The 27,868-nt window shown below is 33.2% G+C and overlaps 2 protein-coding genes and 1 pseudogene across 2 annotated transcripts; all 3 read right to left on the bottom strand.

Annotated features, from left to right (window-relative positions):
• Nucleotides 1-5,195: 5,195 nt before the first annotated feature.
• LOC133190903 (protein FAM167A-like) lies at nucleotides 5,196-6,220 on the bottom strand. Its single transcript, XM_061326585.1, has 2 exons — nucleotides 5,731-6,220; nucleotides 5,196-5,508 (listed from the first exon to the last, which is right to left on the bottom strand). The coding sequence occupies exons 1-2, from the start codon at nucleotides 6,082-6,084 to the stop codon at nucleotides 5,254-5,256; spliced, it is 609 nt and encodes a 202-aa protein (XP_061182569.1). The 5' UTR covers nucleotides 6,085-6,220; the 3' UTR covers nucleotides 5,196-5,253.
• A 2,642-nt stretch (nucleotides 6,221-8,862) lies between these two features.
• LOC133190902 (uncharacterized) lies at nucleotides 8,863-11,624 on the bottom strand (annotated as a pseudogene).
• Nucleotides 11,625-17,859: 6,235 nt separating this feature from the next.
• LOC133190714 (uncharacterized) lies at nucleotides 17,860-25,069 on the bottom strand. The gene is made up of 6 exons (XM_061326401.1): nucleotides 24,967-25,069; nucleotides 23,464-23,901; nucleotides 22,879-23,229; nucleotides 22,416-22,562; nucleotides 18,122-18,232; nucleotides 17,860-17,930 (listed from the first exon to the last, which is right to left on the bottom strand). The coding sequence occupies exons 1-6, from the start codon at nucleotides 25,067-25,069 to the stop codon at nucleotides 17,860-17,862; spliced, it is 1,221 nt and encodes a 406-aa protein (XP_061182385.1).
• Nucleotides 25,070-27,868: the final 2,799 nt, after the last annotated feature.

The raw sequence follows: 27,868 nt of genomic DNA, 5'->3' as shown, positions 1-27,868 counted from the left end.
GATTTTAAATACATTTAGACATAAGTGTTTTGTTGTTAAACACAATATCAAACACGTTTAGATCTAAATACTAATGGAAGTGTTTATTTCCCAAGCATATTTTTTACAGTGTATATAATACATTTTTGTACTATTAGATGATACAGGTGAAGGCTTTCAACATATACATGTATTTATTTATATCAATTTATGATAACATATAGGAAATCAATTGTATTCACAGAAAAAAGTCCAGCTTCTTCGTATGCATCAAGTATTTATGTAATTATATAGGGTTATTGAACTCATATTGGTGAATATTGGCACTTGTTGGCTGTACAAATGCACGGGCTTGTGAGTGCATTTGTACAGCCAACGAGTGCAAATATTCACCAATATAACTTCAATAACTCCTTTATTATATAGCTAAAACATCTCCCATTGGTTTATATTAAATATTTCAACGAGGTAACTCAAATTAATAAGAATTTTTTCTATTTGTTTTCGTCCGTCATCGCCAATCGTGTGTTAACCTTTAAACATTTTCAGCTTTTTCTCTGAAACAACTGAACCAATTTCAACCAATTTTGGCATATAGCATTTATGAGTAAAGGGGAGTAAGAATTGTGATTTTCATGGCCCCCTGTCCCCCTGGGGCCTGAGGGGTGGGGCTTAAACCATCAAAATAAATGCAACCTTTAAAAATCTTCTTCTTTACTCCTGGACGTCAGCCAAACTATTGGCATGATTGTAATCAGCATTGAGCCCTCTACCAAAATTGTGAAATTCATGGCACTAGGGTCAGGGGTTCTGGTGTTAGGGCGGGGCTCTAATAATTATATAGTGAAAATGCATGAATTGTTTGAAAATCTTCTCTGGTCCTGGGTATTAAACCAATGAATTATGTACATAGTTTTGATGAGGAAGGATGCCTCTTCCAAAATTGTGAATTTCATGGCCCCTGGGTCAGGGATTCTGGTGTTAGGGCGGGGCTCTAATGATTGATATGGTTCCCTAATTATTCCCACTTCTATGGGAAACACTTTCTGTGGAATACACAGTACAAGTTAAACAATACTCCCTGTAACATATTGGACTAAAAAACGACAAATAATGTGTTTTATTAATTGTATGTTTTATTTCATTATCAATTGTATATTTACCAAGTTCATCATTTGGGACGAGGTCGGTAATTAGCGTTACCCGAAATTCCTCGACATCTAACATTTTCCCAAGTCACGCTTTAACTGTTTACGATTGTTTTAGTTTATGCTTACGAAGTTCATCAGCAATAATGCCAAAATGTATCCATCAGTAATTATCCGCGCCCTAGGGTGCGTGATTTCTTTCGTCGGTCCGATTGGCATGGCAGCAAAACAAAGCTTCTTTGCTCTGACAAAGATGGCGGGTATTTTCACTTTGTTGTGACGTCACGACAATCGAGCCCGATGCCAATATAAGCCAGCGCAGATCGATCGACTAGTCATGATCAGTTTTCTCGGTTGACTTTTACAACTCATATCGCCAGAATGTCTGGGAGTGAAAGTCAATGGGTTATTACTATTGAAAAATAATTGATTTATGGAGCTGATGAATTTTTGATAACAGTCAACTTTTATTTTTAATAATAATAGTAAATTGTTCTGTGGGAGAAAATTAGTGGGAGGTGAAATAACTCTCCCATAACTATATTTGACTTTGATACGATATTGCAAGGAACTCCCAGTATTTGGGAAATACTTTAATACTTTTGTAAATTTATTTATAATTCCCGAAAACTTCATTCTCCCATTTGAGAATATTTTATTCCCATTTCTAATTGGGAGAGAAATAATATTTCTACGGGAGCAAGAAATAGGGATAATCATTCAAAGAGATTGTGGAAATTAAATACAACAAGCAATAATAAATTTTTATACATTTTAATCCTGGCTCGGAGTTCATTTGTACAATATACAGAATTTCGAGACCCACAAGTTGCATAAGGGAGAAAACCCCTGAACGGCAACATGATTATAAAGTGAAAATGCATGAATTCTTTGAAAATCTTCTCCTCTGCTCCTAGGTATTAAACAAATGAACTTTGTACATAGTTATGATGAGGGAGAAGGTGCCTCTTCCAAAATTGTGAATTTCATGGCCCCTGGGTAGGGGTTCTGGTGTTAGGGCGGGGCTCTAATGATTATATAGTAAAACTGCATGAATTGTTTGAAAATTTTCTTCTCTGCTCCTGCGTATTATGCTGATGATCTAAGTACATAGTTATGATGAACAAGGATCCTTCTTCCAGAATTGTGAATTTCAAGGTCCCTGGGTCAGGGGTAGCGGGGGGTGGTGGTCTAATGATTATATACTGAAAATGTTTGTTTGTATGTTGTTTAACGTCCCTCTCGAGAATATTTCACTCATATGGAGACGCCACCACTTGCCGGTGGAGAGCTGCAAATTTTTTCCTATACTCGGCACTTACGGCCATTGAGCAGTGAGGGATCTTTTTCGTGCCAGCACCTACTGCGACACGGGACCTCGGTTTATACGGTCTCATCCGAATGGCCGGTCTCCACGTCCCACAGTGGGATAAGAACCCGTACTGAAAATGAATTAATGCTTTCAAATTTGCTCCTTGTTATTAATCAAACATTTATGATGAGCAAGGGTGCCTTTTCCAAAAATTGTGAAATGTATGGCCCCAGGCTCAGGGGTTCCTGTGGGGTGGGGGTACTACTGATTATTGCTGATTATTAATGATTAATGGAAATACATTTTTTCTTTGTTCCCTTACTCTGCCTTTGGGTATTAAATAATCAAACTTAAAACATGCTACCTCTATAGTTATGATGAGCAATGGTGCCTCTTTCAAAATTGTGAATTTCATGGCCTCTGGTCTAAAACACGAACTAAATTCAATTGTTGGAAAGTTGTTACATGAAACTCAGGTGTCCGTGGGCCTCTCGTTAGCTCTTCTGAGCCAAAGAGCTAATGGATGGCCATTTGTCGGTGTGCATAAACTTTTTAGGTCACCTGAGTCACTCAGGTGACCTATTGCTATCTGTTTTCGTCCGTCGTCGTGCGTTAACATTTGAACATTTTCAGCTTCTTCTCTGAAACCGCTGAACCAATTTCAACCAATTTTGGCATATAGCATCTATGGGTAGAGTGAACAAAAATTGTGAATTTCATGTTCCCTGCCCCCTGGGGCCTGAGGGGTGAGGCCAAAACCACTAAAATGAATGCAATCTTTAAAAATCTTCTTCTTTACTTCTGGACACCAATCAGTCAAACTGTTGACATGATTGTAATAAGCATTGAGCCCTCTACCATATTTGTGAAATTCATGGCCCTCGGATCAGGGGTTCTAGTCTAGGGTTGGGCTCTGTTGAATATATAGTGAAAATGTATTATTTCTTTAAAAATCCTCTTCTCTGCTCCTGGGTATTAAGCCGATAAACTATTTACATTGTTTTGATGAGGAAAGGTGCCTCTTCCAAAATTGTGAATTTCACGGCCCCTGGGTGAGGGGTTCTGGTGTTAGGGCGGGACTCTATTGATTATATAGTGGAAATGCATTAATTCTTTGAAACTTTTCTCCTCTGCTCCTGAGTATCAAGCCGATAGACTACGTATAAAGTTATGATGAGGAAGGGTGCCTCCTCCAAAATTGTGAATTTCATGGCCCCTGATTCAGGGGTTCTGGTGTTAGGGTGGGGATCCATTGATTATGTCGTGAAAATGCATTAATTATTTGAAAATCTTCTCCTCTGCTCCTGGACACTACACCAATGAACTATGTACATAGTTATGATTAGGAAGGATGCCTCTTCTAAAATTGTGAATTTCATGCTATGGCCCCTGGGTCAGGGGTTCTGGTGTTAGGGCGGGGCTCTATTGATTACATGGTGAAAATGCATTAATTCTTTGAAAATCCTCTTCTGCTCCTGGATATTATGCCGATAATCTAAGTACATAGTTATATATGATGAGAAAAGGTACCTCTTCCAAAATGATGAATTTCATGATCCCTGGGTCAGGGGTACCGTGGAGGGTGGGTGGGGTGGGGAAGCTCTAATGATCATATACTGAAAATGAATTCATGCTTTGAAATCTGCTTTTAGGTATTAATCAACCATTTATGATGAGCAAGGGTGCCTTTTCGTAAATTGTGAAATATGTGGCCCTAAGGTCAGTGCATGGTTCCTGTGGGGTGGGGCACTACTGATCATTATAGTGGAAATGCATTTTTTCTTTGTTCCTCTGATCTGCCTCTGGGTATTAAGTAATCAAAGTAAGCATGCTTAGTGTATAGTTATGATTAGGAATGGTGCCTCTTTCAAAATTGTGAATTTCATGGCCTCTGGTTTAAAACACGAACCAAATTCATTTGTTGGAAAGTTGTTGCATGATACTCAGGTGACCTATAAGGCCCATGGGTCTCTTGTTAATTTTCAGTATCGGTATTTAAATTAACGTCTGTCCTGTAAGTGTTCAATATCGCATCATTCCAATGACCCTACCAAGCGTTATGATATGCTTATTGAGGTCTTATTGAGGCTGATACGAACTGAATTATAATTAATGATTTCAATTTTGCGTGAAAATAAACACTTCTTACCTAGCTGCCACTACCTATCATAAATTTGCCTTTGTAAAGTTGACCAAACGATATTTTTTGCTTACAACGGGGCGTTCGATATTGAACGCTCTTATTCGGAATGTTTCGTGCATACTCATATAGTTACGTAATAATAGAAATTCAGCGTTCGATATAACGCCAAGATATTGAACGCTAAAATTCTCTAGACTTTTAATATTTTTTTTATAGACTATTTATTAGCTATATAATAATCTGATATATTGAATGGTTTTAAATGACATGCATGTAAATGTGCTTTAGCATTGATTTAAAGCTTAATACAGATTGTTTTACAAATATCCCTAGTTTTGTTGAGTATCATATAAGTGTCCTTAATCCAGAATTACCCATATTTAGTGAAGAAATGTAAACTAATGACATGTACTTTTTGTTTCGATTACATTTTGATGTAAATGCTATTATTTCAATGCCTAAGGACACAAAAAAATCTTTCAAATTTGATATTAATCCTCGTGACATCACACTGTGTCAGGGCTGCCTCCTCCTTTTGTTGACAGGTGCATCACACACGTGTAATAATTTCACATGATCGTATCCAAGACTACATGTAAATACTTCAAAAATGTCTTCGCGGACCATTTATTGTTGTTTTTTGTAAATGTTGCAATTACAGTTTAAATGTGTCAGGAACACGAAAACCTTTTAGATTTGATATTCATCCGCGTGACTCCACACTGTTGCAGGGCGTGACTACTCCTTTTGTTGACAGGTGCATCACACACGTGTGGTAATTTCACATGATCGTGTTCAAGACTAAATACTTCATCCAACATTTCTTGATGTATCATACAAGATTGTCTAACTTTGGATTTCTTAATTTCCGCATAAATGTGAAGAAATTTTCTGGCAATTATTTGATCTTCTTGTCGTATTTCATTCTGTTCAAGACACAACAAAAGTTTTACAACATATAGAAGAATGATCATAGTATTGCAATGAACAAATTTGTTAAGTCTCACACATTCTCAGATAAAATATACATGTATCTAAGGGCATGTTAAACGGAAGCAATACTTTTTAAAACGTTGGCCAATTTTATGAAATTGTATTATAAAATTTTCCATTGTTAACCTACAACAAATTGAAGATAAAACACTTACTAATGTTCGTAAAACGTACTGCAGTTTTTCCCCTAATGACATTCCAAAGGTAGGGTCATTAGTTGTGTTTTTCTCACTTTCTACACACTCCGTGACGTCAGCAAGAGATCCTCGACTGCACGAGAATTTCTTCCTCATCGCAACTGCCGAAACGTCTGCTCCATCCAAAACATTATCGCGCGATCCTCTTCTGCGCATAGCATATTCGGTTATTTCTTCCAATAAATTGCTGTTAGATGCTCTTCGAAGAGGTTTCATTAACCAGGAATTCTTTATGGATTCGATATCATGTCTTGGTTTTAGTTTCAATTTTTTGGAAATCTCGATTAATGCTGATAAATGGTCCTGGCTCATTTTTCATGAAAATAAAACACTGAAACAACTGAGTATCCGTGAAAACTAAGAAAATAACTACAGGATAGGTTATTGTTGGGGTTTCCGGAAAGCAAGGATACGTGATTCAGGCATTTTAAAAGACACTTAAACGCTAGTACGACGGATGTTCTGAAGTATTCCTCATCTGTTGTGTGTAGCCGAAAAGGAAGTACACAGTGAATCAACGAACGGAAGGATTAAAACCGTTTTACAAGAAAAGTTTTACTTGGCATGTTTTGAATATTTGTATATATTTTCAAAAAACATAAATTATGTAGTTGATTCTTTTTTTAAAAATTCTATTTATCTCTTGATTTATAAGATAAAATAATAAAAATGTTCGGCCTCTGCAGAGACAGGCTCATCTAGATTTTTTAATTTATTTTGTATTTTGGCTCAAAACATTATGAATGTGGTATATGAAATATACTTCCAAATGTAAGAATGGATCAGAAATTTTCCGGAGTCATACTTAAATTTAATGAATAGTTAAATTTGATGAACAGTGCATGCATGTGATGAATTTTAGTCAGAGATATTGAACAAAATCTTTGCTATAATATAGTGGAAATTATGATGCCTTTGAAGTGTGTATAAAATCAAAATGCTCTCTAAAATTCATTGCCTAATCAACACTTAACAACAGGCTTTATCAACACTGCTATGCATTAGAAAAAGCATAACAATGCCATATTTTCGTATCATGCATAGCAGGAAAACAAGTGACACTTAATGGGAAGAAGGACCTTGAGCTTAAAAAAAATTGTCATTTAATTTTTTTTTCATATTTTGTTTATCACTAAGTTAGTATGTCCCACGTATTTTATAGCAAATATATCATTAGATTTCGTCTCTTATTTTGGAAATATTGATCATCAAATACCATGCCGTACAGAGTCAATGCAGAGTTTTGATTCTCCATGTTTACAGACCCATCATTCCGTCCATAATTGGAATTTTTAACCCATAGATAAAAAATATGGTGGTAGACATGTATCTCTTCAAATATTTCAGAATATGAATAAGTTTAGATTAAAAAAGGAAGTTTCTTTTTAATCACACTGCATCTGGATAGGAAAAATTGCGTATATTTTCAGTCAGCTTAAGGTATTCAATGTATTACGACCATATTTGTACCTAATAAATGAATGGTCGTATATTTTTAATCATGGTAACATTTTGAATGTGTTATCAAATAAAAGTACTCCATCAAAGGAATTTACAAAATTTTGATTATTGTCCAATTAATTGCACCTTGAGTTTTACATTGGTCTATGGGCAGTGCATGTTTTATTAAGATATTGTAAAAATTAATTTGAAACTCATACAAATCTCTTGTTGAAAATATACATAAACTCTCTCTTTATTAAAATATGAAATAAAATGAATCATCTACCACAGATATTTTGGAAAAAAAAATGAAATTTTCTTCTTTTCATCAAGGGCAGATAACTCTTGTAAAACGTTTAAAGTCAAAATGGCCGGCTTCTAATATGTTATCAGTCATGTAAATTTGGTTCATTTTACTTTCATCATTATTTAGCAATACATATTTATCTAGTTTAAAATGATTCAAAAATGTTCAAGTTTCTTTCATTATACATTGAATACCTTAAACAACAAAAACTTTATTTCTAAAAAACTCTATCATTCATTATTTGAAAATTTACATTGAAAATGAAGTCCTTAATTTTGCTAATTATCCTTAAAAATATCGAAAGGTGAAGCATACAGTCATATACTTCAATATTGCACAGGACTTACCTAAACAAGATATTAGCATGGTAAAAACATGTCATGTAAACTTACATTCTCGAGTGCGGGAAAAACCAACTATGACGTCACACATAAGCTAAATAAATGAAATAAGATATATCTACAAAAGATTTCTGTCAAAAACCGTGTAAAAATAAATGCTGTGTTCATTAATTTACAAAATACCCTACCAGGTGCTGATTATGAAACGTTTTTATGTATAATACTACCCGTGTATTCACCGAGTATGATCTTGATGTACTAATTATAAGAGATCGTGTATGACGTCACCGACTTGTTGGACGCGCAGGTAGTATAAGGAAACAGAAGTGTGGATCAGTCTACTCCGTAATTTATAAATTATTTTTATATTAGATGTTGAAGTAAAACAAATCATCAATAAAGTTTTACAAGTACTGATCGTTTAAATCAGGTTTGGCACTTAAATTATCAGAGACTATGACCCCTTATTGTTTAATCCCCTTAATGTTTTCTCTTGGGCGTTTCTCTTTCATATCTAAGTTAAGAGATTTAGTCTTAATGTTAAATTTCCCATTGCAAAATGAAATAACGTTTATATGCTTGAATAAACAAGAAAAGTCTAGCGTGAGATCTTCCAATAAATTACTTAATACAGCATTGAATTTGGTATCCAGCGGATAATCATCCAAACAAACCGTAAGAGCCTTCCACATTTAGAATTTATTCCATAACAAGTTGAATAATTATTCCATTCAAACAAGATACGTAACAAAATAAGTAATTATAAAAATGAAAGAAATAGAAAAGGAAGAAGAGAATTTGCCCTAAAACAGATATTTTTATACTCTTTATTTCCGAGTTTTTCGGTAGACTGTTTTCACTTCAAGCACTTTCATTATCATTAAATATATTCTTTTTCATTCTTTTAACATCATAGTAGAAATCATAGTAGAATCAACGAGATCCCATGCATAATTTATATTTTTATTTCAAGTAAACCTTTTTCGCAGACCTATATTTTATTCACAAAATCAACATATCAAACCCTTAAAACTGGAGTTAAAATTAAAGTATTTAATTTACAATTTCTCAATATTTCTCTTTTCTACATGTTGCTACATTTAGAATGTGAGCTAACAATCCGACAAGTTGTACAAACTTATCTTGATCTCGCATTCCATCATTCGTAGCTTCTATTGCTAACAAGTTTTTCTTTGGATTAAAAAATGATGGCAGAAATCTTTTCTCAACACTATTCTGAAAACGATGAAGTATTTTCCTGGCCCATACTATCGAGACATCATTTTGATTATCCTGAATTATTGCGGCGCTTTTACCCTGTTGAAGGATCCATTCATACCATTCATGGAGAAGACATGTTTTCATTTGATAACTGGTAATGTAGGTTTTCACAGCTCTGTTGAAATCATGGTCCACAACCTTTGGAAAATATCCAGATTCCGCTAAAATTTTTAAAAGGATGTAACTCTTTTTAACAGGATATGGAATGTCTTTAAAGATATTCTGTTCCAAATAAGAATAAGAAATTCGATAGAACAAAGTAAAGTCTTTCACATGACATCTATCAGGGGTTTTCATAATGACTGTTGAAAATCCGTCCCCTGTTCCATTTTGGCAATTATCTTTCCTTTGGTGATGTAGGTGTTTTGGTATCCAGTCTTCAAACTGTAGAGCAGGAACAACGTCTACTGAGACTTGGAAAAATTTTGCTTCCTGTCCAAACACAAGAAACCTTAACTCTGATATGCTACACCAAATTTCTTTCATACTTTTCAAAAGAACAATATGATGGTAGTCTTCGTTTTCGTTTAGTATTATTCCTAATTCTTCATTAAAACATTTGTAGAAATCTTGAAGAAACGACTGACTGTCAAGGAATCCGTCCCTAGTGAGATATTTATCATACGGAGAATTTTGAACTCCTGATTTTATCCTGATCTTGACAAAATTTTCAGGAAACTCGTCCCCCTCAACGGGATGGACTAGCCCTGGGAGATCGGAAAAGATAAATAAGTAGTCATATTCATCTGGAATTTTCACTTTGGTTCCTTCATACATACTCCCAACTAACTTAACTTTGCAAGTAAATGGAGGATATTTAATGCCAATTTTTTCAGCCAAAAGTATAAATAACTTGTGAATTTTCTCTGGAACCAAATGATTATCTTTCAAGGGATAGAATAATCCCATTTCACCCAAAGTAAGAGATTTTTGCAAACAAGACTGAATAGATGATTCATGCAATTTCAAGTGGTCGAGATACTCTTCCATATATAGTTTGTCATTTTCTTTCCTCATGTACCTCAGGTGTGGGCAGGCAATTAAAGGGTCCATGCCACTGCACTCTAAAGTCGGCACCTGAAGTTCCAGGTAGTCCATTTCCTGAAATTTTTTGCCTTCAACTAAACCGGAATAGTAAGCAAAATTCAATTTTTTGGCAATGCCTCAGGATTATTTCCAGTGATATCTTTTAATGTGTAGTCACATCCAACTTGGAGTAACGTTTGAACTGAAGACTTTTCTTTAAACCATACTGCCCAATGCAGAGCTGTCGACCCATAGATGTCAACAACATTAAGATTGTAATTACCATCTAGAATGTAATGAATAACAACATGAAGCATGTTGTAGTTCTTACAAGCCCAGTGCAGTGCCGTGGCTCCTGTCTTAGTCTTCTGCATAAGGTCTGCACCACAGTCAAGTAATGCCACAAGAATGTCCAAGTCATTCTTCAAAGTAGCCAAATGGAGCGGAGAAATTCCATCCACGTTTTGTTCATTGACTCTTACACCAGCTTTTACTAAACATTTTATAACCTCGGCCCTTTGTTCCAAAAGTTTTTGGTCATAAGTAATGTCTACTTCTTCAACAGCACAATATATTTCATTTCTGCCTCTGTCGTCCTTAACATTAATCGCAACTTTTCGACTCAGAAGTTCACCTACACCTTCAACTGTTGTTTCTTCTGACATCAAGGCATGATGCATCATTGATTTTCCCGAATTATCTTTTTCGTTCACATCTAATCCTTTCTTCAGCAGTATTTCTGTTAACCTCGGGAATCCATCTAAGTGATTATTGCTGGCAAGATAGTGGAAAACGGTCTCACCTAATCTGTTTTTAGCAAAAACGTCAGCTCCGTTATCAATAAGATATTCGAAACTATCAACGTCTCCGACATTAGCAATGATATGTAAGGGCGTATCTCCATTATTATCTATGCTATTAATAGGTATACCCTTTTCTAACAATTTTTTAATCAACAGAATTTTATTTTCTTCTCTGCAGTTAGGAATTAAATGAAGAAATGTTCCTCCTGTCAGGAGATCCTTTTCTAATATATTGGACACATAGTCTACAAGCTCGACTAGGAATATGTTCGGAAGCCGTCCTTTTGAGAATAAATGGAGAAAGTCAGTTTGCCCATTAATGTTTTCATGATTAATATCTGCTCCATTCTGGACAAGGTAGCAAACAAGATCATCTCTAGAACAACCTATATCTACTGACTTTAAAAGCAGAGATTGACCTAGAGGATCTGTAAAGTTCAAATCTGCTCCCGCACATTCAAACAGTTTTATCTTACCAATGGTACACGAACCTGAGAGAATGACGTCATACAAACCCTGTCCTAAAATACTGCACTTATTTTCCCGCGTTAAATCATCATAATTATCAACTAGCGACTGCACAAGTTTTGAAATGTCATCTGTATTACCATCCAAAGTTGCCTTTTTGAATTTGTTTTTTAAATCTTCCATATGTTCTCTGGGAAGAAAAAAGGGTAATTAATATACATGTATAACACCTATGCATGGTCACACTTTCATTAAATAAATATTTCTATAAATAGATCGTCTGTTTGGAATTTAACTGGTATTTCGTCAATGCTTTTGCTAGTTAAACTCGAGATGTTGAATATAATAGACACATACATATATGTATTGCTTTAATATATGTTTCCACGTTATTACACACAAGATTGATTAAGACTTCAATACACTGCACTCACCAGTACGTCAAATATCACGTTTGAAGAGCAGACCATACACAGCTTCGTACATGGATACCAGAACAACACAGGAACCAAAAATAAGGAGAGATAACTCGAACTACCTTTGTCCATGTACTTCGTTTATTATTGAAAATAATGAGGATGTCAATACAAATATACGTAGTAAGGAAATAAAACTGTACAAACTCATTTGTTTCTTTTCCCCATTCTTATATTAATATGAGGGAAAAAAATTCTTAAAGTTGGCCGGTATTCGTACATAAAATTGAACTTTTCAAATTCATATAAATATAAATATCAGACATTCTTCAAGCTAGTTTTCATGTTAACACTAAATTTTGTATCGTAAAAATTTAGTTAAAAACTGTTAAAAAAACCATCTGCTACCAGAAATACCTATCCATCCCACACGTAACTTTGAATTGAAATAAAATACGGAATGATTTTGAAATGTTATATAAATCTTGTGCAGAAAATGAAATTTAAAAGTTCTAAGTTTGTAACCTATACATGATTATATTGTATTTTTTTAGAGTATAACTACAATAGTTACATGTAGAAGAAAGGTTAGGTCATGTGTATTTGATTATGGACACTTGTGTTAAACAGGGATGAGGTAATCGTAATCAGTAATCGTAATCAGCTGTAATCGATTACAGTCTGTGGTGTAATCATGTGTGATCAGTAATCATCCATTTTTCTGATTACAAGTAATCGTCATTTAATTGATAACTCTGAAAAAAAGTCTTGTAATCATGATCACTTTTTGATTACTTTATGATTACAATGATTTGAAAAAGTGCATGGAATCATAGTCTTTTATGAATATTTTTCAGTGTGCAATTTTTTTTTTTTTAAATCAAAAGTTATAAAAATTATAGGCTAAATCTAGCTATACATTTTTCTGTTGTGTTCAGAAATGTTTATAATAAGGTCCACTGATCAGGCAGTAAGTGAATCCTCTCATACTAGCTATATTCAATGGTCATTTCAAAATACTTAAGCAGCTTAGCAATTCACCTTGTGAGGCTAGATATGTATATACTGAGGAAAATTACTACAAGGTAATCTTCATTTTTGATTTGTTTGTTTCAGTTATGTATGCAACTCAACATTTTGTTTTCCCTGTTGATCTTTAAGTATACAAATAAATATTTTTTATCATATTTACCTTTGTAATGTGTATTCTAAAAATCACAACTTTCTTTGATTTACAAAAAAGTCAATTAATTAGCAATAAAACACAGGTGTTCTTAAGTTGGGTCAGCTTGGGTAATAAAAGTAGTTATCTAATACTGCTTGACCAATCAAAGTGTTAATTCTAGTAAAAACATCTAAGAATTTGCAGTTTAATTGAAACTTATATCAATATGGTCAGCTGCATATATCGGTTTTCTATTGAATCCCTCTAACAATCGTTATGTTAACAACAGCACAGATATTTACTTGTATATAAAAGATAAAAAGCAGATGATCAGATAAACCATTTCAAGCATCTATATAAGGACATGTAACCAAATTTTGTCTGAACTCTTAAACTACCTTTAAAATGTAATGATGATTAAACGCAATTAGAAAGTGTATAAAATGAGCATTGATTTTAGAATATAATGTCCTGTGAAAAACAAAGAAAACATTTCTTTCTCGAACATTTAACAAAGAATTTATAAGAAGAAAAATTAAAAAAAAATTTAATGTAATCTAGAGTAATCACAAGTAATCATGATTACATGATGGAAAAGTAATCAGATGTAATTGATTACTTTAAAAAATGTCTGTAATCAGCTTGTAATCGATTACTTTTAATATCCAAAGTAATTATAATTTAATCGATTACTTTTGAAAGTAATCGACACCATCCAGTTAAAAATGCAGATCTAGCTTCAGGCATATTCACAAAGCTTCCTTAGGGCTACGAAAATTTGTAGGAAATGATATCTTTATATTTTCCTAGCTTATCCAGAGCGCCGGTATTTGGGTTTGGCTTATTTACTCATAATGAAATTATGAGAATGACAAAAAAATTATACCTGTTTAGTTTTTTTTTTGAGAGTTCCGTGGAGTTAAAAATCCTATTTAAAAATGGTGTTTTAAAAATTGAACCAACTCAGTGTTTTATAAATGAGTTGGAGCCCTGTCATATCATTTTTAATTCTTTTTTTTAAATTGGGCTTAAAAAAATTTTGAAATTGCTTTTGACATATTAAATATTAAAATCCTTTTCGTGAAAGATTACGTTATACATGTATTTAAAAGTGAAACATCATTTTTAATACGATGTATCTTTCTTTTGAATGAAGAAGTCGAAAAACAATTTTTTGAAAGTTTATTCCTCGGTATTATTTACATGTTGTAATACGTTTCTTATATATCTATATTTTTGAAAAAAAAATGAAAGATTTACACATTAAAAATATGTTTACAAATGTACATATATCGAAGTCATAATGAAGATGGATAAATTTCTTTACATGTAAAATTAATGTATATGCATCGAGACTATATTTCATCTCCAAATAATTGCTTTATTTAACATGTATAGATAAATGTGATAAGTAAATATTTTACATGATTGTATAGATAAAAAAGATAAATGTGTTGGAAACTTGGGTATTCTTGATACGAGCTCGAGGTTAGGATGTCCTAACTCTACTTGTTCCAAGGACACCATTATGCTAGATGCCTGATAGTGTCATAAATAGAATGAATGAAATAAAAATCACAGAGACAGCCGCCATAAGCTCTGTCTTGATTGGGTAAACGGAGTTATTCGTAGACAATTAAGTAGGAAAATAGTGGCCTAACAATTTAGATTAAATATGTCAGTTTACATTTCGATCTTATGACAGGTTGTAATTTCAAATTGTATCGACTATATAATTTGCAAAATGAATACTTTAAAGGAGATTGTTGTAACATCATTTTTTGTCAGTAACCTGCCTCAGTTTTGAAATATTCGTACTCGGAACATGTTTTTGCGTATCGAATCAACTAGTGTACGTACACCATATGCAGGTGATAAAAGGGTATTGCTACATAAACTAGAGTGTTCCAAGGAACGCATACGTCGCCCGCTTTGTAGTTTCATTAAAGATGTAAATGATAGTTCATGCATTTGCCTGCAAAGAAAAAATGGCATCCATGGATAGCTAGTATAAGATTGTGATAGAATCTGACAATTAAAGAAAATATTGTTCCCTAACCCACAAATAAATAAATGAAAGTAAAAGAAATAGTAATTTATTATTTTATTAATGCGTGTTTCCAACAATCATCCAAAAGAGTTTACTGCAATTGTCAGTCCAGATACACGATCCATTGTGGAATGACGATCCCGATGTATTTTCGTGATAGTATTTAAATATGTTTGTGTGGTAACTGAATATCGTACAGTTTCAAAGTATAGTACCATGAGCTCATAAACATGTATAAATGCTAATTATCAAAATCCTGCCTCACAAAATTCAAAATTCATAACTAAAGTTAAAAACTGCCCGGGGAATTTTTTGCAAAGTAGATCAAAGGTCAAGGTCAAATGGATTGTAATGCTGGTATTTTTTAAGGTATCTTAAATAAATAAATGATAAACATTTCATACTATATGTTTTATATAAAGCGATATTCAATTAACTGTTAATACCATAAATGTAAAACGAGTATGTATTAATAACAATACCAATATTTACATTTGGCCTTAGTTTCCCTTTGTGTCTTCAAGTAGATCAGACTTATCTTGTATCTTACAAAGTTTATTTCACCAGAATGAACTTTGTGAAAAGAAAGAAAAATTAAGTTGAAAAATATAGTTTGTATCTTAATTGGCAGTCACGGTACACATGTATTGATGTCACTTGTTTTGTGGCTTTCTTTGAAACCTAATGATTTCTTTTAATATTGTTTTTTCTGGCTCTCTTCAATTGATTTTATAACTGTCTTTTCAAGAAGTTTTCTATTAAAACAATTATTTAGTTTGTCTATCAATCACCATTGAATAAACATTAACAAAAATGGCAAGATATAAGGTCTTAATTTCAAGACTGTAAAATTATAAATAAGAAATAACCTCTCAGTGATCTTGACTTGTTTCAGATTCAATAATATAAACAGATTAAATTGAAATATAATTGAAAGTAATGGTCATTACCTACATTTTTTGAAAGTAATGCATTACATTACAATTACTTGTAATTGAAAGATGTACATTCCATTACTTTGAAAAAATGTAATGATTACACTGCAATACCATTACACATTACCATTATCCCAGGTCTGATTATTACCCTGAAAATGTCCAAGAAAAGTCATATTTCCGTTATTTGTAGTCTCACTGCATCTTTGAGATTAGTCCGAAATATCTGACGATTTCCAGGCTTTTTCCACGATTTTGATATTTTACATGTACGTGCCAGGAAAACGTCAGAATCGGCGCCATTACGAAAACTGGAAATTTCACCGTTTCCAGCCAGAGCTGATTTTCGATACTTGCGAACTGAATTAAATGCCGAACTTACAATTTATCAGTAGCACAATACTTCTAGTACTCACCAATATCGATGAAAAGAAAACATCACTCCACATTTCGATATAGGTCTTGCAAGATTTTAAAATGCACGAAATGAAAAGAAAACTACCGGTAGACTGTCTGATAAAATGTTTTCACCAGACTGTATATTTCATAAACAAACCATAAAAACGATGTTGGTGAGTACTAAAGGCATTGTACTATTAACAAGTTGTGAATTCAGCATTTAATTCGGTTCGCAAGTATCGAAAATCAACCCGAGAATGCCGCCTCCAGTTGAAGGCGGCGAATTTCCAGTTTTCGTAATGGCGCCGGTTCTGACGTTTTCCTGGCACGTAAAATATCAAAATCGTGAAAAAAGCCTGGAAAACGTCAGATATTTCGGACTACTTTGAGATAAACATTATCAGTTTAAAAAATCCAAAAATAATAATAAATAAATAGATAAAAAAAAATGTCGGCATTAAAATGAACAGTGGTTATTTGTCGCTTCAATTCAGTTTGTTTTTTTTTAAATGACATTCAAACTACATAAATGATATTCTTAAACAAAATATAATTAAAACACTCACCCGTGACAGCAATATTAATTTGACTTGCCAAATAATGATAGTACATGTAAATGTATGATAGTTCATCAACAATAATCCCATAATGTACGCATATTTACAAAAGCTATCCCTTTTTTGCGGAAATTGTTTTGAATTCATGTAGATTCTTCTTACACTGAGCTATGAAGTCTTTTAATCTAATTGTAAATGCATTCCAAATGAAACATCAACATGATGTTAAATGCTTTCATGATGAAAATAGTATTGAGTCTTTGTAATAACAAATGTAACATCTTCTGGATAATTCTGTCAAATTGCATTTTGCTAACAAACTACAGCATGTAACTCAATGAGTGAATATGTATTTCATACGGTGTAATAAAATTATAAACATTGTACCTGCGTTACGAAAGAGTATTTTGTTTTAAGCATAATGTTTAGTTAAACTATCTAGTGAATTGATCTTGAAATAAACAATAAAAACGTGAACATTTCCTATCATGCAATATTCTTACCAAAGCTTTACGAATCTTATGTACCTAGAGATGAAAATATTATTTTCTAAAGATGAATATTCAGTTCAGAGTAAGATAGGTTTTAAAAAAAGGTGTTTTCTCGATATATCGAGGATACTTGTACCTACCTGAAATTTTTGGAGTTATCGATCTTTCATCATTGTTGGAATACTTCTTTTCATTGGTATAATGTATTTAAAAAAAAACTATATTATAATTATCTATATAATATACATGTATGCATTTTGCTTGAAACAGTATTTGTATAAAGTCGAAGTATAAAAGACAAGAGATACACAAAAACTTAATGCATTTTTTTTTTATATTTCCCTAATCAAAGCTGACATAATGGAATAAGCAAAACTTGCATTTTCTTCTTTACTTTCAAAAAAGTTAAGTTAGGACGAAGAATGATCTCACAAGGAAAATTCCAATCCCAATAATGCACGTGAACGTTATTGTACCTGAAAGATAATTTTAAAATCAAAATTATACAGTCAATCATAATATTCTGTATAAAATTCACATACATATCTATTTATTACAAATAAAAGAGCATGTAAATTATCATTCCATCGAGTTCCAGCTGACACTGAAACATGTCAATGGATGCAATAAATTGATCGATAATAATGAAAGAAATGAAACTTGGTACCTGCAATTGGTTGATTTGAATCGTTAGCAGTGGCTGTGGTAGTCTGAGTAGACTTTATGCTATTTGTAACATTGGAAGTATATATGCTTGTAGTTACCGATGTTGCCCGTTCTACAAAATAATAATAGACATCTAATATTGAAATTTATGCAATATTCATCATGTAACTGATAAATAAATAAATAAATAAAATTAAAAAAAAACAAACAAGAGGCCCATGTACCACATCGCTCACCTGAGCACAGTGGCTAGGAAAAAAGCAGAAATTAGTTCAGTATTAAAAAGTATAAACGCATAAATGGTCCCGACCTACCCCTAAAAAAAAGGGGGGGCTGATTTAAACAAACTTGAATCTACACTAAGGATGCTTATACATTTCTTTGCAGAATTGTGTTTTTTTCCTATAAGTTTGAACTTTCATTATGGTCCCATCCTATCCCCGAGGGTCATGATTTGAACAAATCTGAATCTACACTACCTGAGGATGCTTCCATATGACTAATCATGGCTTTGCTTTTCTTGAGAAGAAGATTTTAAAAAAAATCCCTATGTATTCCTATGTATAACTTTGCTCGTCCATTGTGGCCCCACCCTACCCCCGGGGGTCATGATTTGAACAAACTGGAATCTACACTACCTGAGGATGCTTCCAAATAGACAATGGCCAATCATGACTTTGCTGTTAATGAGAAAAAAGATTTTTCCTATATACTCCTATGTAAAACTGTGGCCCCACCCTACCCACCAGGGGTAATGATTTGAACAAACTTGAATCTACACTACCTGAGGATGATTCCACATAAGTTTCATCTTTCCTGGACTAGTGGTTCACTAGAAGAAGATTTTAAAAGATGTGGTCACAAACCTTACCTTAATGCTAACTTTTGACAAGGTAACTATGTTGAAGAAAAATTACGCAGAAATATCCCACAATACCAAAATATAACAAGCAAATTCAAAGAATTTTGGTCCCCCGCTTTCGGTGTCTTAGTGGATGGGATGCCATTATTTATGGCATATTGCAACTGTCTTGTTTATCCTGTCTTGTCTGTGCATCATACAAAAAAGACATAAATTATTGAATTAGTAACACTTATGACAAAGATTATAGCTTCTTAAAACTATATCAAACTTCAAGATCAAGGTCATAGGTCAAATATTAATACAATCCGAAAGGTCTTGTCACAATTAATGCACATATGCAGACCTGGGGTAATGTAATGCATTTTAATCATTACATTTTTTCAAAGTAATGGGGTGTAATGTGTAATGGATCCATCTTTCAATTACAAGTAATTGTAATGTAACGCATTACTTTTTAAAAAAATGTCAGTAATGACCATTACTTTTCATTTACATTTCAATTACATTTTGTTTATTATTGAATCTGAAACAAATAAAGGTCACTGAGAGGTTATTTTTTAAAGTCTTAAAAATATAATCCCATATCTTACCATTTAAAAAAATGTTTATACAATGTTGATTGATAAACATACAAAATAATTGTTTTAATAGAAAACTTCTTGAGAGGACAGTAATAAAATCAATTGAAGAGAGCCAGAAAAAAAAATATTAAAAGAAATCATTAGGTTTCAAAGAGAGCCACAAAACAAATGACATTAATACATGTATACTGAGACTTCCAATTAAAATACAAACTATATTTTTCAACTTATTTTTCACAAAGTTCATTCTGGTAAAATGAAATTGGTAAGCATGATACAAAATCAGTATGATCTACTTGAAGACAAAGGGAAACTAAGGCCAAATATAAATATTGAGATATTGTCCATCATTCATTTTTGGTAGCTTAATTAAGAGTCACCTCAAAATTCAAACCCTATATCTAGGTACCGGTAATTATCACATATGGTTGTGTAAAATTTATTGATTATGCCTGCTCAGCTAATTGCAAGTGCTAATTAATTCATTAAATTATCAATACATACTCGTTTTACAATTATAGCATTATCTATTAATTAAATATCCCTGTATATAAAACATATAGTGTGAAATGTTTTTCATTTATTTAAAAAAAACCCAGAGGAAGTAACATCAGAGACTGAACAAAACTACAACATTGAAAGTGTTCCGATCCACTTTCTTTGTCAACTGTAGATTGGTAAACCACATGATAAATGATTCCGAAATATCAAGTACCACTCTGACTTACAGACCTGAGGGAAAGCATATTGACCAAGCACAAAGTGTGAGAAAGTTAATTTATTGATATAAATTGTGTGGTCATAAAAATTGTATTTTTCTCTTATAAAATGTAATGTGCAATGTAATTCATTACTTTAACATGAAATATGTGGAGATAACGAACAGTTTTCGAGCTCAAAAGTTCATTAAACATTACAAAATAAGAGCAGAGCAAACACGAACCTCTATAAGTTCAGAGGTGGGATCAGGTGCCATGGAGGAGTGAGCATCCCCTGCCGACCGGTCACACCCGCCGTGTGCTTCTTGTCATGATCGGGAAATAACGGAAAAATCGATCGACAATTCAGTGTGTAAATAATGGCCTAACAAATAGTATGAGAAAAGTCAGTCAGCATTTGACTTAATGATAGATTTTATTTGCTGAGAAGGTCATTGTATCGACCATAGAACTTACGAAATGATGACTTTAAACGAGACTGTTGATATTCTTGTTCCATCAACTTGTTTGTCAATAACTTACCTCGTTTTAGAAATTGTTCATATGTAGAGCATGCTCTGGCTTATCGAATCAACTGAGAGATATTAACCCCGTATGCAGGTGATAAGGGTATATTGCTGCATGAGTAAAGGAAGTTGACGATTGAAAATTTAAAGTCATCACGTTTATCAGAGTAATTGTAATTTAATTAATTACTTATCTGAATGAGAGTAATGGTAATGGTAATTTCTATGGTAAAAATTCCAAAGTAATTGTAATTTAATGCATTACATTGCAAATTAATTTCCCCAGGTTTGTACATATGGGAAAAAATATAAAAAACCAGAGTGTACAATCGGAAAGGTCTTGAAACAGTTAATGCACATTTCAAATGTAAGTGCCGTATCTTTTCTAAATCAAAAGTTATCATCAATGTTAATATTTTTGAAAATTAGGTCAAGCTCATGGGTTAAAAATCATAGTACATTTAGAAATGCTTGTCAAGGGTAATATACGTATTAAATATGAATGCCCTATCTTGGCTCCTTCAAAAGTTAGCATACTGAAAAAAATGTTTGAAAGTTGATCAATCTTGAAGGTCAGGATCACGGGGTCAAATACCGGTATCAAAGCACATTTGGAAACATTTTGACACAGATAATGCATTTGTCAAATATGAAGGCCCTATCATATAACATTCAAAAGTAATCACCAAAGTAAATTTTTTTTAAAATTAGGTCTTTTATGGAGGTCAAGGTCAAGAGGTCAAAAATCTTAGCATGCTCCGGAAAATCTTGTCACAGGTGATGCACATGTCAAATATGAAAGTCCTATCTTCTCTAAATCAAAAGTTATAAGCAAAGATAAAATTTTTGAAAAGTAGGTCAAACTTCAAGGTCACGGGATCAAAAACCATAGGATATTTAAAAAATTCTTGTCACGGGTGATGTTCATATGTAGTATGAAAGCCCTATCTTTTCTCATTTAAATTGTATGGCCAATTTAAAGTAACGTTAAAATACTTGAAAAGTAGGTCAAACTTCAAGGTCAAGGTCAAAAATCCTAGTATAATTAAAAAGGGCTTGTCACGGGTAATGCACAAGTCAAATATGAAAGCCCTATCTTTTCTCAGTCAAAAGTTATAAGAAAAGATTTAAAAAAAATGAAAAAGTAGGACAAACTTCAAACTTCACGGGGTTAAAAGTCATAGCTTATTTGGAAAGGTCTTGTCACATGTAATATACATGTGTAATATGAAAGCACTATCTCTTCTCATTTAAAAGTTATGACCAATTTAAAGTAATGTTAATTTTTTTTTTTTGAAAAGTAGGTAAAACTTCAAAGTCAAGGTCACAGGCTCAAAAATCATAGTATATTTGGATAGGTCTTGTCACAGGTAATATAATGTGAAATATGAAAGCCCTGTCTCTTCTTACTCAAATGTTATGACCAAGGTTAAAGTTTTTGTGACAGACAGACTGACAGACTTACAGCTAGACAGACGGACAGACTGACAGACGAATGAGATTTAATGTCCCCTCGCCTTCGCGAAAGCGGGGAACAATAATATGACCATGATTAGAAACTTCTGTGCTACTGTTAAAGGTTTGGTTTAATTTAATGTTTAACATGGCATAATAATACATGTACCATATGTAGGATGCATTGCTTGACTTGATTCTGTCTGGAATGTGGTAGGTTCACTTTGGAATGTAGTAGGAGAAGTGTTGGTAATGTTGCAATCCTCTGGTGTCCCACGAAACGGACAAACTAGGCGTATTACATTTTGTCCAGAAGCTGAAATGCAATGGGTTAACGTGATTTCCCTATTCACAAAGAAATAACATGTGTATTCTAAAAACAATACATGCAAGTGCAAAAAAGTAATATTTTCAGCAATGAAAAGGTAGAATTTTCAATTTATACGTTGCTGTTGTTTTTATCATAATTATGGTGTAGGAAAATATCAGTCATCAATATGCATGAATTTTGCAGAAAAAAAGACACAAGAGATTTCATACACGTGTCATTCTTAAAAACTTTATATCTATTCTAGTCACATTCACTCAAGTTGACAACTGGAAGTATTTTATTCGGGTATGTTAATTCTTACCTTTAAAAGCTATTCGGAAACGCCCAAAACCATTTCCACCACTTCTGTGAAAGTTGATAACAATTTTATGAAAATCGCTTTTGAAGAGTGGATTGATATTGTAATCATTTGAGCCATTACTTAGTGTCAAAGTCTTTCCCGATACTGTATCTGTGAACTGCAGCGTATGAGAAGAAAAGACGTAATCAACTCCATACACTGTAATTGTTTGTCCACAGTTTGTTCGTATGAGACAAGTGTATGCTTTTTTGGCCGTTGTTGTATTGGGATAAAGTGGTGATTGTAGATACATCGTTTCTCCATTCGTGTTATTTCTAGCGAAACTTTGATGACATATAAATATTCTGGAATCTAGAATAGATATATTTTTGTAAACTTTGCATTTTGTAATAAGAAGCAAAAATTATACTAAACTAAGTATATAACTACACAAAACTATAAAACAAATTTAGGACTGGTCAGAAGTGTGTTATATAATACTTACAGGATATATAATATCATTATTTGAATGGGTAATATCTAGATATTTACTGGTATGTTTTTCATATCTCTATCAACATTTTCAAGATTAAAACGAAAGTTTACCTGGTATGCAATAGTACTCTACAGAATTGTAGGTACTGATCTTCAGATACCCTTCTGGACACCCAGACATCGGAAATTGCTTTACATTGACAACTGCATTCTGCTTTCCTGATGCAGCAATTCCAATTTTTCTTCTCATTTCTTTGTAAAACATGTTCTCAGAGCTTAGTACACAGTCCTCATTTTCATTGTAAGTACAACAATCGTTGTGGTAGGTCATATTTGTTGACACGCTAAAATCTCTGACGATTTGAAGGCACCGAGATTTCTTTTTAGTCCCGATGTAAAGATTCCGCAAAACCAAACTGTTATTAGTAGAGCAATGGAGCTCTGTGGTGTTAGGGGGAACTGTTCCATAGCACTGACTATCATGTTTAATTGTGCTAGCAGGTTCTAATTCAGTCAATCCATTTGATCTAATTCTAACAATGTTAAGACCTGTGTCAGGTAAAGCAACATTTAATCAATGTATATCTAGGAAAACATGGTATGGTGATATAGAAATTGAATGTGTATCAAATGAAAACTCACATAAAAAAGTGAACATGAAAGAACAATAAAATATTTACCTATCATAAGAATAATGACAAAAAAGTTTAATGTATAAATCCGTTGCATTTTTAATCACCTAACTTTCTCACTATCTAATCATTGCTTTAAACACATACACCTGCGTAGTATTAACAAAAATATGTCTTATCAAACTTGATATCAACGAACAGCTGATTAAGTACATCACCTAAACAGAAACTGAAGGTCAGCTATAAATTCTAAATTTATGAGCCATTGTCTCCGTAAACTGGCCTTTAATTTTTGTATCACCTACTTTTACAAACTTATACATACATAAATATGTGTTTGTTTGTTTGTTTGTTGTTTAACGTCCCTCTCGAGAATTTTTCACTCATATGGAGACGCTACCACTTGCCGGTGTAGAGCTGCAAATTTTGTCCTATGCTCGGCACTTACGGCCATTGAGCAGTGAGGGGTCTTTTTCGTGCCAACACCTACTGCGACACGGGACCTCGGTTTATACGGTCTCATCCAAAGGACCGGTCTTCACGTCCCACAGTGGGATTCGAACCCGCGACGTAAGGATCAACTCCTTACCTCGCGACTCTAGAGCAGACGCTCTAACCACTGCGCCACGCGGGCGACCATAAATATGTGAGTTGCTTCTGTAATTCAAACATCATATTGGTCAAAATGTCATGACAAAGGTTAAACTCATGCACAACATCAAAAATTGTATATTCATCACTATTAAGATATAAATGAAATTCTGAGTAGAATTCAGTGAAGTGTTTATCTTTTCATTTTTCTTTAACATGGAATGTAAAATTTCCTTTAGCATTTTCTGCAGCTTATCATATTGGATTGTGTACCAATTATTGCTGTCTAATAAGAGTAGTAAGTTCTCCTGACCATGGCACTTACATTACATCAATGGCTTTTAATCAAAGCCTTTCAGCTCAATATTAATAACTTCTTCTGAGTTACTACCACCCACCTCACAAAAATCTTCAGCAGAGTTGAATTCTGATTGCTTTGAAATACTGTAGTAATCTTCATCATTGGTGTCATCTACACTCTTTTTGGACACCATGTAAGTAGGTTTTTTTACTACACAATATAATCTAAGTTTTTTTTAGAAAGTTGTCATGCAATAAAGAGTCGAGACCAAGAAAGTGTATGAATCCTGATAGTCATACAGTTTCTTGGCTTCGACTCGTACTTGGTGAGAAATTCAAAACTGTAAGTCCTCTGGCTGCGACTGCAGGGCTAGCAGCTTCTCTAGTGTATTTATGTATAGTTAGACTGTAGGCAAGTTTAACTATAAATTGCTATCATTCGGCCATACGTGTGTTTATAATGGGGTCAATTTTAGTAACTTCACTATTTTTTACAGGAACAACCCTTTTTCCATGAACTGTGAGTTTTAGAGGTCGTTCATCTGTTGAGGTATGGAAGTCCATTAAATTTATCATTTATGTTTTTAATAAGTAAAATTGGGTAACTGACGTTCATAGGAGCTGACACTTTATTAATATAAAAAGAAACACCTCCATCCTCAGACTTAAATATGTGTAAAGTTCCTTCTAAAGATTCAAGTTTATTATAATTGTGAACATTATCTCCTTCTATGGGCCTAGAAAGGGAACGCACAAAATTATTTTTCTGATGGAATTGTGTTCCTCTCTCCAATTCATTAAAGGAGCCTGGACACATTTGTATTTTTTACAATTTTAAATTTCTATTTTTATTCAAAAATTGACTTCAGTTTAATGTATTGAACTAACATGAATATTCTTAGAATTCAATGACAACGACATTCCTTATAAAATCACGACAGACATCCGTGTTTGTAGTCAGGGCACGAGCTCTGTTATTATTAATGTTTACGTTTTACCGGATGTGTTCAGTTTGTTTACTCTTGTCTGCACACATCACTGAGCACGGACTGACAATACTGGTGAGTTGGTTTTGCATTCTCACATTTCTACTCAAAATTTTCTGGATTAAAGGTTTAATATTTTTCATTAATACACAACAAAAATTCTACTTTTTAGCTCACCTGAGCCGAAGGCTCAAGTGAGCTTTTCTGATCGAAATTCGTCCGTTGTCTGTCGGCGTTGTCATCGTTGGCGTCGTCGTTGTTGTCGTAAACTTTTCACATTTTCCCCGGGGGTAGGGTGGGGCCACAATGGACGATCAAAAATTTACATAGCAATATATGTAGGAAAAATCTTCAAAAATCTTCTTCTCAAGAACAGCAAAGCTATGATTGGTCATATTTATATGGAAGCATCCTCAGGTGGTGTAGATTCAAGTTTGTTCAAATCATGACCCCCAGGGGTAGGGTGGAGCCACAATGGACGATCAAAGTTTTACGTAGGAATATATAGGAAAAATCTTCAAAATCTTCTTCTGAAGAACAGCAAAGCAATGATTGGTAATATTTATATGGAAGCATCCTCAGGTGGTGTAGATTCAAGTTTGTTCAAATCATGACTCCCAGGGGTAAGTGGGGTCACAATGGACGATCAAAGTTTAACATAGGTGTACATGTATATAGCAAAAATCTTCTTCTCAAGAACAGCAAAGCTATGATTGGTCATATTTATATGGAAGCATCCTCAGGTGATGTGGGTTCAAGTTTGTTCAAATCATGAATGAAAGTTCAAACTTGTAGAGAAAAAAGTCACAGTTTGTCAAAAAATCATGTAAGCATCCTTAGTTAGTGTAGATTTAATTTTGTTCAAATCATACCCCCCCCCCACTCCCTTTTAGGGGTAGGTTGGGACTACTTATGCATTTAAGCTTTTCAATACTAAACAGATTTTTCCTCTTTTCCTAGCCACAGTGCTCAGGTGAGCGATGTGGCCCCTAGGCCTTTTGTTTTAAGTATTAATGATAAAGTTTACTTTGTGAAAGTGCAAGGGCATGTGTAAATAAAACGCATTTTGAAATTCGTAGTTTGAATAATTTCCAAATAAAAGAAGTTTCTAAACAGGCTTTTATTATATTTCGGTATGAAGTGCTCTAGCAACATATAAAAGATATGATATTATACTGAAAATTTTAGAAAAAGTTAACTTCAAATCTGTGTCCAAGCCCCTTTAACAGCTCCTTGTAAAACTGACTCTTTTTGCCAATGATCCATTGTTAAGTTAATTTTATGAGGGATGAAATGGATAAATGAAACCTACATTTATGCCACAAAGAGTTTTGAGATAAAGGTAACGTATCTGCACACATCTGAAATATCAGTTTTTTTAATATGTAAATGAAGGTCTTAATTACGGTTATATATAATAAAAATCATCCCAGTCAAAAAAGGTAATTATAATTAATAAACTGTAAAATATTTTTTTTACTTCCATTGAAAAAGTACTGAAAAATAAAACGGGGTATTGTTAATGCAACATGGGGGCGAAATGACCCGAGACGAACGGAGTTGGGTACGAATTAACTCTTCATCTAAATGTATTGCCCTTCACCGTGTTGGTATTTAAAACAAACTTAAGGATAATGATGAGGCGACTGGTCAATGGATTGCTACATGTATATAATAAGCAAGTGTCCCTAGAAGAAATGAAGAAATGACCAGTATATTGTAACAGGCAATTAATCAAGCATAGGTAATTTTGTTTTTGTTTTATTTTTTAAACAAAACAAGGAAGTTATGTCTCAGGCTATTTAAATTTCCTTAACTTGCCAAATTATGCTTAAAATTATTTATTTATTTAGTCGGGTCATTCGGTCACTTGTACAATTATAGAAGATTTTAAGTAGCCATTGCTTTCATTTCGAATACGTTCAATATGATTCAATTTTAGTTAAAATGGTTGAGCATTTGAAGTGCTTGACCTAACCATGATAACACTATAGATTTTATAAAATA

Source organism: Saccostrea echinata, unplaced genomic scaffold (genome assembly GCF_033153115.1).
Source record: "Saccostrea echinata isolate AGI-Se365-2 ecotype Australia unplaced genomic scaffold, CSIRO_AGI_Sech_v1 ptg000022l, whole genome shotgun sequence".
NCBI classification, from domain to species: domain Eukaryota; kingdom Metazoa; phylum Mollusca; class Bivalvia; order Ostreida; family Ostreidae; genus Saccostrea; species Saccostrea echinata.
Note: the sequence above shows the minus strand (reverse complement) of the source record. Positions and strands in the feature narration are given on the sequence as shown.

Coding starts and splice junctions, on each gene's coding strand:
- LOC133190903 (XM_061326585.1), bottom strand. CDS start 6,084: ATGAGCCAGGACCATTTATCAGCATTAATCGAGATTTCCAAAAAATTG. Junction 5,509..5,730: donor AGTACGTTTTACGAACATTA/GTAAGTGTTTTA, acceptor TGTCTTGAACAG/AATGAAATACGACAAGAAGA.
- LOC133190714 (XM_061326401.1), bottom strand. CDS start 25,069: ATGGTGTCCAAAAAGAGTGTAGATGACACCAATGATGAAGATTACTAC. Junction 23,230..23,463: donor AGAGTACTATTGCATACCAG/GTAAACTTTCGT, acceptor TATCTATTCTAG/ATTCCAGAATATTTATATGT. Junction 18,233..22,415: donor AGCAATGCATCCTACATATG/GTACATGTATTA, acceptor ATTATTTTGTAG/AACGGGCAACATCGGTAACT.